The sequence below is a fragment of the Lipotes vexillifer genome, unplaced genomic scaffold (genome assembly GCF_000442215.2).
Source record: "Lipotes vexillifer unplaced genomic scaffold, Lipotes_vexillifer_v1.1 scaffold180, whole genome shotgun sequence".
Lineage (NCBI taxonomy): Eukaryota > Metazoa > Chordata > Mammalia > Artiodactyla > Lipotidae > Lipotes > Lipotes vexillifer.
The window spans coordinates 2668231-2679633 of record NW_006796149.1 but is presented as its reverse complement, the minus strand read 5'-3'; the positions used below and the strand labels follow the sequence as shown (position 1 = coordinate 2679633).

At 40.8% G+C, this 11403-nt stretch overlaps 1 protein-coding gene and 1 non-coding gene across 2 annotated transcripts in view; one reads left to right on the top strand and one right to left on the bottom strand.

Annotated features, from left to right (window-relative positions):
* Window positions 1–11403, top strand: part of FGD6 (FYVE, RhoGEF and PH domain containing 6) — a 110496-nt gene that overhangs the window by 32533 nt on the left and 66560 nt on the right. Inside the window, exon 3 of the mRNA XM_007468213.1 lies at window positions 7191–7344. Within this exon, the coding sequence (XP_007468275.1) occupies window positions 7191–7344 (154 nt within the window). The remainder of the gene's footprint in view (window positions 1–7190; window positions 7345–11403) is intronic.
* Window positions 9414–9486, bottom strand: TRNAG-CCC (transfer RNA glycine (anticodon CCC)). The gene has a single exon. It is a non-coding gene; the product is annotated as a tRNA-Gly (tRNA).

Below are 11403 nucleotides of genomic sequence, written 5' to 3'. Positions count from 1 at the left end.
GCTGGGCTATCCCTTATTTTAGTGATTTTATTTATTTGTATTGTGTGTCGTTTTTTTTTTTATTTTATTTTTTTTTATTTTAGTGTGGACCATTTTTTTTAAAGTCTTTGAATTTGTTACAATATTGCTTCTGTTTTATGTTTTGATTTTTTGGCTGTGGGGCATGTGGGATCTTAGCTCCCTGACCAGGGATTGAGCCTGTACACCCTGCATTGGAAGGTGAAGTCTTAACCACTGGACAGCCAGGGAAGTCCCTATTCTGTGGTTATTAATCAAAATGTTTAATTCCAAAAAGTTAATATATGTTAAATTATATATTTTTTTTACTGAAATCAAGATAATAAAATCATTCATTTTTTAAATTAAAGTTTGCCCTAAACTTTAGGCACTCTAAGATACTGGGGTGAGGGGGTGGAGAGGAAGGGGGGGTGGGGATTTCTGCTTTTCAGCTGTCATAACATCAGCCATCTATAGTCTTACATATTATGGAAGCATCAGTGTTTATTTTTAGTCAAAGCAGCTAGTAATGGAGAAGACCTATCAGATGATTTGGTTTACCTCTCAGAACAGAGGGTCACACTTGATAAACCTGATTTTTGTTGAAGTCAGTTAAGTTTGTTTCAGACTCTGTGTTATTTCTTGGCTTTTATGTTCTGTCACCCTGGCTCTGCATGGACTTAAAATAATTATGCGGGCTTCCCTGGTGGCGCAGTGGTTAAGAATCCCCCTGCCAATGCAGGGGACACGGGTTCGAGCCCTGGTCCGGGGAGATCCCACGTGCCGCGGAACAGCTAAGCCTTGCACCACAACTGAGTCTGCACTCTAGAGCCCGTGAGCCACAACTACTGAGCCCGTGTACCACAACTACTGAAGCCCGTGCGCCTAGAGCCCGTGTTCCACAACAAGAGAAGCCACCGCTCGCCACAACTAGAGAAAGCCCACGTGCAGCAACGAAGACCCAACGCAGCCAAGAATAAAATAAATAAATTAAAAATTAATAGTAATAATTATGCAAGATGCTGCGTTTGGAAAACGTAAAAACATGACATGAATATATGAGTCTTGCTTTATTAGAGGATGAAAATGCCTGTGTAGGGCTGATTCCCAAGTTGTGCCGTGTTTCCTGAAAGAAGTAGAGAGAAAACTTGCTTATTTTAGGGGTAGTTCCTAGGAAAATCATGTGAGTAGGGGGTAGAGGAAATTCCACATGTACTGCCTAATTGAGAAGAGGACCTGAAAATAAGAAGAGGAATGGTTTTTAAATTGTTTTTTGTTGATTTGATGCATGGTTTTCAACCTGACACTGGAATCTGCAGTTCCATAAGGGAATTGAAGTAAAAGAGTAAAAAGTTTTCTGGGGAAACTAAATAGAAACAATTTTCCAGTGAAAATTGTAAACCCATTTTATATACTTGGCATATTATAATACAGAACTTATTTTTAAATTTTTTTGCTAATTTTTCCATGGAGTGTTGTTCATCCTTCAAGTTTTCCTTGGTAGTTTTTCCCACTCATTCTGTGATAAATATGAAAGCAGCCAAAGGAAACACGTAATCACCAAGTCATAATGAGACGGCATTTGCAAAAGAATTTTGACATCCTGAGGACTAGCAGGTTCTGTTCAGTTTGGTCCAGGAGTAGAAAGAAGAGGTGGAGAGAGATGCCAGAAGTTTAGATTTATATGTTGTGACTTGGAAATGAGAAAGAAACTTTGAAGGTGAGAATACTGGAATGAACTTCTTTCTTCACGTTTGGGAGGAATTAAATGGAGTATTCTTTGTTTATGGGGCCCAGAATAAAATCACAGGCAAGAGAGGAAAAAGATAACTGGATTTGTCAACAACTGAGAACAGGCTTCAGTGCTTTGAACGCATTCTTCAGTTAACCTCGCTCCCCTTTTCCTTTTTGTGCCATCCTTGGCCTCTTTCCTCCCCTTGCTGGACTCTATAATTTAATAGAGTTTCACAAGGATGTTTCGTTGAACCCTGGCAACTTTTATGCCTGGCTTGGCACTGTGCAAGTTTTATGTTCCTAAAAACTCTTCGAGGAAATGGATTAATTATTTTTTAAAAGACAGTTTCTTTTGAAAATGAGATCATCCTTGATGTGACATCTTACCTGAAATAGAAATTGATGTACTTCCAGTGTAAGATGTGCTGTTTATATATAGAAAATAACATAAGTAATTTTTGGGACTTCCCTGGTGGCACAGTGGTTGGGAATCGGCCTGGCAGTGCGGGGGACATTGGTTTGATCCCTGGTCTGGGAATATCCCACATGCCACAGAGCAGCTGAGCCTGCATGCCACAACTACTGAGCCCATGTGCCGCAAGTACTAAAGCCCGCGCGCCTAGAACCTGCGCTCTGCAACAAGAGAAGCCACCGCAATGAGAGGCCCATGCACTGCAACGAAGAGTAGCCCCCTGTCACTGCAACTAGAGAAAGCCCGTGCGCAGCAGGGAAGACCCAATGCAGCCAAAAATAAATAAAATTAAATCTTGGGCTTCCCTGGTGGCGCAGTGGTTGAGAGTTCGCCTGCCGATGCAGGGGACACGGGTTCGTGCCCCAGTCCAGGAAGATCCCACATGCCGCGGAGCGGCTGGGTCCGTGAGCCATGGCTGCTGAGCCTGCGTGTCCGGAGCCTGTGCTCCGCAATGGGAGAGGCCACAACAGTAAGAGGCCCGCGTACCGCAAAAAAAAAAATAAATAAATAAAATAAAATAAAATTAAATTAAATCTTTTGAAAAAGAAAATAACATAAGTAATTTTTTTTTAAAGTGATGGCAGTAAATCATCATCATTCCAAATGCAAGGATCCTTGGCATGTGGAATTGAAGGAACAGTTGCCTAATGAGTAGAAATTTACTTCTGGCTTTACTTGTCTCTGTTTTTCTCCCCGTGTACTTGGAAAAAAAGAAGTATTTTCTGGAAACCAGGCTTCCTCCCTGTTAGAAGCAAATCTGACTTGGAAAGGATGGGCTGGGGAAGGAGAGCCCGGTTTTGGCTCTTTCTGGTTGTTGTTGCAGCTTACTGTCCTCTACTTCATTTATCAAATTATGTAATAACTAGGCAGGAAAGTGTGGAGGAAACACTATGTCCTGTTCCTTTAACCCTAAAAGAAGACTGTATTAGGATTTATCTTCTGACAGTGGGAAGGAAGCGTAAGGAATGGAGGAGCGGCATAGGTAAGGAGTCCATGTTTCATTATCAGGAATCTAAAATTATTAGATAGCTTAGAAAGCAGTTCACGGTTATATGGGAAAATAGATTAATCAACAGTTTTTTTCTGTTTAATCATTTAGAGGTGAACATGTATGTGGATACTAGGTACCGTCTTTCCTGATTTTGTTGCTGACCCCCATTATCTTTCCTTTAAAATCAGATCCTTTGTTGACATATTTCTGTTTCAATCGATGTCACCCTCATTTTGCTGGTGACTGTTCACGAAACCTCGAAGGAAGACTCGAGTTTCTCCCCCTCCTTTTTACCCTAGCTCTGGTGATTTTTCTTCTTACATACAACCCTTCCTCTCAATTCCTGATGTAGCCACCCTGGCACAGGCTGCCTGCACTATCGAAATTAACTCCTAGATCTTCCTCCACTTCTGTCACTGTGCCTACCTCCATTTCACCCTTAGTTCACTGGTTTTGGGTTATAAGATTAATACTCTTAAAAGAAAAAAAAAAGATTAATACTCTTAAAACCCCATTTTGCTGTACTCACTTTCCTCCCTCCTAAGCTTCAGAAATCATAACTGGTTTCTACTGTTTACCATTCACGTATGTGGGGAGCTCCTTTAGCTTCCACTTAAGCTGTGAGATCATCAAGGTGATCTCACTGATGCTAATAAACAAGGATATCCTTTCCTCTGGTTGGTGGGGGGTGGGGTGGAAGGTGCTGTGCTTACAAAGCTTGACTGACCGAGGAGGTGCCCTTCTCATCTCTGTTGGCACTAACAAGAAAGAAGTATGGTAGTGACAAGCTTGGAGGTATAGTAAGAAAATCTTTGAGGTCTACTGGAAGATTTGAGTCTCTTCGTTGAAGGCCTACAAGATGAGTATAAACTCCTTAGCTATTGTTCATGCTCCTTGACAGCCTGGTACCTGTCGTCTTCTACAAGCTTGTTTTCCGTTAATTACTTACAGGAGATTCCACTTGTAGCCAAAATGTTTTTTTTTTGTTTTTTGAATACCAACATTCCCACTTCTACACCATTGATTATGATGTCCAGATGTCCCTTCTCCTTTAAACCATACAGTTTTTCCAGTATTCCCCCCAAACCCTTCTTTGTGATCACCACTACCATATATACTATTGGAAGTTCTGAAATATAATACACGTTGGTTTCTAATATCATTTTGTTCATTCAGTAAAAATTTGTTGCGTGCCTATTACATATCAAGTAGTATGCTGGGGATTTAACTGAAAAAGAGAATTTCCTTGTCCTTGGGAGTTTACATTTTCATGAGAGAAACAAATATACCACTGAGTAAGATCACGTAGGATTGAGAAAAGCCAGGTAAACTAATTTGTGATAGGGAGGGGGCAGTCAGGGAAGGTTTTCTGTAGGTAAGCAATTTTCAGAACTAAAATCTCCCAAAGTTTTATGGCAGTATGTTTTGATACATGTTTTTAATATTTAAAGCTTATTTATTTATTTATATGTCCCCTTGTTCTTAACTGTTAACTTTTGTAAACATTTATATCCCTAAATGGATGTGGCAACTAACTAGTTACTATCTTCTTAATAATAGCTCTCCGAATGTTGATCCAGGAAACACCCCTCAGCGCTCTTTAGACAAAATAAACCTACATTTCCTCACAGGTGCCACAGCCCTATTACTGATTATTCGAAATTTTTACACTGTTTAGTCCAAAAGAGCTCACAGATGGGCTGATCCAAAAAATCAAATTACTGGGGTTTTGTTACAACCAGATTCTGATTCAGTGGGGTGGGACAGGGACTGAGGTTTTATTTTTCTAAAAAGCTTCCTGGTGATGCTGAAGCTGCTAATAGATTGAATATGTTTTGAGTTTCAGAGTATATGTTTTGAGTTTCAGAGTATCTCTTTAGAGTTGAAGAGATAAAGAATTAAGATAAAAACAGGTTGAAGGTATATTTTCTTCTATTTATATGGATGGATCCTGCAGTCTGTACATCCTAACTCTCATTTACTGTCAGTCATCTAAATCAACTAATTTCCCAGCTGGGTTGGGCCCCGATCCCTGAACCCAGAGACAAGCGAATCTTGCCAGTGATTTGACTAGAAAGCTTCTGTTCTCCACCCCCCAACCCCACCCCAGGGGTGAGTCTTCTCCATGTCATGGGGAGCTATGATAAGATATGCACCCACCTAATTGAGGCTGTGATATCATTCCCTGAGGCCCCCAGCGACTGCTTAATAGGAAACCCCATCTTTACCAGAAGGAAGTGTTCCTTTTGGCATTCTGCCTCCATCCAACTAGTTTGTGTAACTGTCAGGCTCCAGGAATGGCTTCTGAGGCAAGTCTGTATCCTACAATGTGTAATCAGGAACTGGAAGAAAATTTATCTTCAGCTTTTAAGATTCCCAGTAGAAATTCTCATAACTTGTAGGAAGCTTGGCAGTTGAGTGACCTGCCCATGACCTGAGGAAGGAACCTGCTAGAGTGAAATGCAACTGTCTCTTTATTCTGCTTTAGTGTTTCCCCTGACGATTTTCTGTGGATCTTTTCCTGACTCTTCTATTCTGCAGGTATTCTTTCTTTCTTTATTTTTGGCTGCATTGGGTCTTTGTTGCTGAGAATGGGCTTTCTCTAGTTTCGGCAAGCGGGGGCTACTCTTCGTTGCAGTGCGCGGGCTTATCATTGTCATGGCTTCTCTTGTTGTGGAGCACGGGCTCTAGGCGCGTGGGCTTCAGCAGCTGTGGCACGTGGGCTCAGTAGTTGTGGCTCACTGGCTGTAGAACGCAGGCTCAGTAGTTGTGGCACATGGGCTTCGTTGCTCCGCAGCATGTGGGATCTTCCCGGCCCAGGGCTCAAACCTGTGTCCCCTGCATTGGCAGGCGGATTATTAACCACGGTGCCACCAGGGAAGTCCTCTGCAGGTATTCTTGTGGACTGCAGACAGGAAAGCAGTTGCTACAGGCAATTTGTTCCTGACTCTTTACAACTAAAGCTAGAAAGAATTATTTCTGTTGCCTTTCTTGGGAACTTTCCTATGGAATTTCCCCCCACAGATTGGACTGCAACAGTGGCTTTTAGATTCAAGATATCTAAAAAATGTTAGATCTGAGAAATGTTGTTGATGACAGGCTGGCGAGAAGCAGTTGATAAATGGTCTGGTTTTCAAACTTTAGCCTGTATCACTTAGGGACCCTGCACCTCTAGGGTTTCTGATTTAGCAGGTCTGGAGTAAGCTGGAGAATTTGTGCCCATCCTCATTCCTTCCAGTGTCTTGTGATGTGGTTACATGAAAGGCAACTGGTGATAACCAGAGAGGTGGGCACATGTCCACAGTAGTACATTATGATCATCATCATTACCTCCCAGTCCTTGTAGATTTGTTACTTGCTTTAAAAAAAAAACAAAAGCAAACCACTGAGGCCCAAGCAGCACCTCTTCTAATGTTGGAACATGAACATGGTTGGTAACCCAGCTCACCTCCTGTGAGGCTTTTTGGTTTGTGCTAGTAGAGACCTGATTGTCTAGAGTTAAGGGATAGGATGGGGGCAGCTGGGAAACTTGCTCCTTACCCACCTTCCTATCACAGAAATACATGTTGTTTTTTTTTAATTTTTAAAATTTATATAATTTTTAAAGGTCACTTTCCATCTACAGTTACTATAAAACATTTAGCTATATTCCGCATGTTGTATAATACATTTGAGTCTATTTTACACCCAATATATTGTACCTGCCCCCTGCCACTAGTAACCAGTAGTTTGTTCTCTGTATCTGTGAGTCTGCTTCTTTTATGTTACATTCACTAGTTTTTTGTAAAAATGCATGTTTTTCAAGATGATCCATTTTAGACCCAAAAGTAATTTGGGTTTTGGACAACTGAGATAGGGAAAGGGAAGGGAGAGTTTTGTTGATCTGACTTTTTATCCCTCCAAATCCCTTAGATGTGCCTTGCTTACATCACACAGTTTGCTTTTGGTAGCATTCCTTGTTCTCAAAGGTGACTAATGAGATGCTCTCTATTGCAGCTGTTCTGGAGCATCCCAGGAGGGACACAATGATCTGGACCTTCCTCTTAGTGACCTTCCTTCAGATGAAGAGGAAGTCATCAACAGTTCTGATGAAGACAATGTCAGCTCTGCTTCTAGTAGAGGGGAGCCTGACCTGCTGGAAGATAAACAAGTATGTTGTTGGTATTTAAATATTTCTGCTTTTGTGTTTTTTGGCCTCTCAGGACACTCAGAAGTAATATTTATTAACATGATAGGCATAAAATCTCTCTTCTAAATGTTCTGAAGTTAAATTGCAGTGATGGTTGCACAACCCTGAATATATTAAAAACCATTGAATTATACATGTTAGAAGTGCAAAGATATATTGTATGGAATGCAAATTATATCTAACTAAAGGTGTTAAAGAAAATTAAAAATCCTGATAAAGGGGAAATGATAGTGCTAAGTGGAAGATTAGTACAGAGTCATGCATATCATGTAGTCCTATGTACATCAGCCCAGGATGGGCCACAAATGTGACTTTAGCCAACTAATAACTCAAGGAAAGAAGGTGATAACCGTTTCTAAAAGAAGTCTTTGGTGTAGAAGCATAGGAAGAGACCTTCTTTTGTAACTTCTTTGATTTTCAATTTCTCAGTTTATACAATGGGACAGTAATGTTGTTCTGAGGCTCAAACAGGATAATAGGTGCCAAAACACTTCGTAAGTCAAGAAAGTTTATGCACATTAAACATGTATAGGGCTTCCCTTGTGGCGCAGTGGTTAAGAATCTGCCTGCCAATGCAGGGGACATGGGTTCGAGCCCTGGTCCAGAAGATCCCACATGCCGCAGAGCAACTAAGCCCGTGCGCCACAACTACTGAGCCTGCACTCTAGAGCCCACGAGCCACAACTACTGAGCCTGCGTGCCACAACTACTGAGCCCGTGCACCCTAGAGCCCGTGCTCCGCAGTAAGAGAAGCCACTGCAACGAGAAGCCTGCACACCACAACCAAGAGTAGCCCCCACTCGCCGCAACTAGAGAAAGCCCTTGCACAACAATGAAGACCTAATGCAGGCAAAAATAAGTAAATTAAATAAATAAATTAAAAAAAAACATGTATAATATACTTCTCTAATTGTGTTTGTGGTAGGTTGTATTAGTTTCCTAGGGAAGTCGTCACAAACTACCACAAACCGAGTGGCTTGAAAACAGAAATTTGTTGTTTAACAGTTCTGGAGATCAGAATTCCAAAATCAACATGTCGGCAAGGCCATGCTCTCTCTGAAACCTGTAAGGGAGAATCTTTTCTTTCCTCTTCCTTGTAGTTTGCCGGCAATCCTTGGAGTTCCTTGGCTTATAGCCACAGCACTTCAGTCTCTGCCTCCATTGTCACATGGTGTGCTCCCTTCATGTGTGTGTGTCTGTGTCTCCTCTTCTTATAAGGACAACAATCAGATTAGATTAGGCGTCCACCATAGTCCAAAATGACCTCATTTTAACTTACTGATTACATCTGAAACAGCCCTGTTTCCAAATAAGGTCACATTCTGAGGTCCTGGGGGTTAAGACTTGAACATTTATTTTGGAGCGACATAATTCAAACCATAACAGGTACCATATTCCATGGAAATATAATGGGTATATTACTGATATGTGTCTAGATGCCAGTAACATTCCCTCATGAAAGTGCCAGACTCAGTCTTAGTAGGAGGAGAAAAGAAAGAACATGTGCTGCTGTGCCCTTGTCTTAACTTTGTGAAGGAAAAGCAAGCTGATGTTCAAGAAGTTATTCCTGGAGAGATAAAAGTACCACCATTAAAGGAAGAAAATTACCCCTGCACCACACCTGTGTGTCTGTGCTTATCTATGTGCAGGTTATTACATTGAATCTTCAAAATCATCCTAGGATATAGATCTAACATATGTACTGTTTTTCTCCTTTTCACATGAAGAAAAGGAGTTTTAAAAACAGGTTAAATAACTTGCCTTGGAACCTCCTGAAGTGAGGTTTTTAACTAAAATCTGTCTCTGCTAATAACTTGGTATAAGTCCCAGAATCTGAATGATTTTTTTTGTTTGTTTGTTTTAAAATATTTATTTATTTATTTGGCTGTGCCGGGTCTTAGTTGCAGCACGCGGGATCTTTAGTTGAGGCATGCGGGAACTTTAGTTGTGGCGCGTGGATCTTTTAGTTGCACCCTGCGGGATCTTTTGTTGCGGCATGTAGGCTCCTAGTTGCGGCATGCAGGATCTAGTTCCCTGACCAGGAATCGAACCCGGGCCCCCTGCATTGGGAGCACAGAGTCTTAGCCACTGGACCACCAGGGAAGTCCCCAGAATCTGACTGATGTTGATGGAACATGTTTGGGGTAGGGGTGAATAGCCATGCTAATTTTTTTTTTTCTCCAAGTTTTTAGTTTTATATTTTTTGGTCTTTACTTTCAGTGCTTAATAAATGATTGTTTAAAAATGAGATCTATTCATTCTGCTTCATTGTGGTTAGAATATTCACCACTGTTCACCCCTCCTAAATATTGACTTCCCTGCCTTTTTTACCCCCAAATTTTCTTTGTAAAATAGCTCATCTGATAAATACACTCACAAAGAGAGGCGAAAACCTAAGAGAATATTGTTTTTTAGAAGTTAATCATGTGTCACCTCATTTGGGGGATAATTTAATGATAAGGAGATGTTTCTCAGGCGGATCTGGTTGTTCAGTTTTTTGCTTTTTAGTAGAACTCTTGAGTAATATAGCAGAGGCCTTGTATGAATTCTGTTTAAAAGTAATGGATAAATTTCACTGAATTTTACTTGTAGTGAACAAATATGAAAAGAGGAGAACAGTTAAGAATTTACAAAGCTGGGTCTGGGCTGTTATCAGGAGATCAGAACGTAAAACTGGATTTCAGATCAAAGGTTCTGTTTTGGAATTTGTTTGAATTATTTTATGGCCTTGACAAAGTAATTTCATTTGTGGTCCATGTTTCAACTTCCATGACTGTATACTTTAGGTAGATGCATTTATTTAACAGTCAGTCTCCTTTGAAATGCGTTGTAATTTAAGTGAGGACTTTCATTAATTGGAAAGTTAAGATACCAAATAAAGCCTCTCTCTCGCAGTTTTATATCATTGTTTGACTTGGGTCAGAATCGTTGTTCTTACAAGTTGAAGTTAATATAGAGCTTTTTATTTTGTTTTGGTTATCTTTGACTTTCTATTTTGAAAATGATTGTAATCCACTGAATCATTTTCTGATAGTGACTGTCCCTCTTTAGCTCTGTAGTCTTCCTACTTTAAAAGGTAAAGTAGACAATAGAATACACAGACTCCTAGAATTTTAGAATTGCAAAAGGCCTTAATCGTCTAGTCCAACACCCTACTCTTTTACATGATGAAATAGCTATAATGAGCTTTTTGTTTGTTTCAGTTTACATATTCATGTTACTCAACACATATTCAAAAGCAATGTGCTCTGGTCTTAGATTCTGAGAAGGTGGCAGCCACCCTTGTACACTTGCTTATTCAGGCATCTTAAGTGCATAGTGAACCAGGCGCTGCGCTCTGCACAGGAGGCAAGGGTGAATAAGATCACAGACTAGAGAGAATCCAGACGTGTCAGCAAATAAATGCAATCCACTGGGTTAAGCCCTAAAAGTTCTCCACTAATAAGAGAATAATCTTGGGACTTCCCTGGCAGTCCAGCAGTTAAAGACTCTGCACTTCCACTGCAAGGGGCACGGTTTCAATCCCTGGTTGGGGAACTAAGATCCTGCATGCTGAGTGGTGCGGCCAAAAAAAAATTAAAAAAAAAAAAAAAGAGGGAATAATCTTGTCATTTGGGGATGGTAGGGAGAGAATATCAAGGCAGCCTTCATAAAGGAGGAATCCTTTGAGTGCCTGTCACCTTAAAGGATGAGTTGAAATATGACAAGCGGAAATCTTGGGGAGAGGGGGAGGTGGTGAGGAGGGATGTTGAAGCAGAAGGACAGACATGTAAGGGCAGAGCACACTTGGAGTTGCAACGTGGTTGCAATTTGGCTGGATACACAGTGTGGAGGAGTAGGAATGAAACTAGTGAAGATAACTAGACACATTGTGGAGTGTCTTCTAAACATAGCAAAGTTCAGTCTTTGTTGCCCATAGGTGATAGGGAGCTGCTAATGTAGCTCAACCTGAGAACTAATGTGATTAAATTTGCATTTTAGAACTAGTACTCTGGCGACAGTGGAGAGAATGGGTTACAG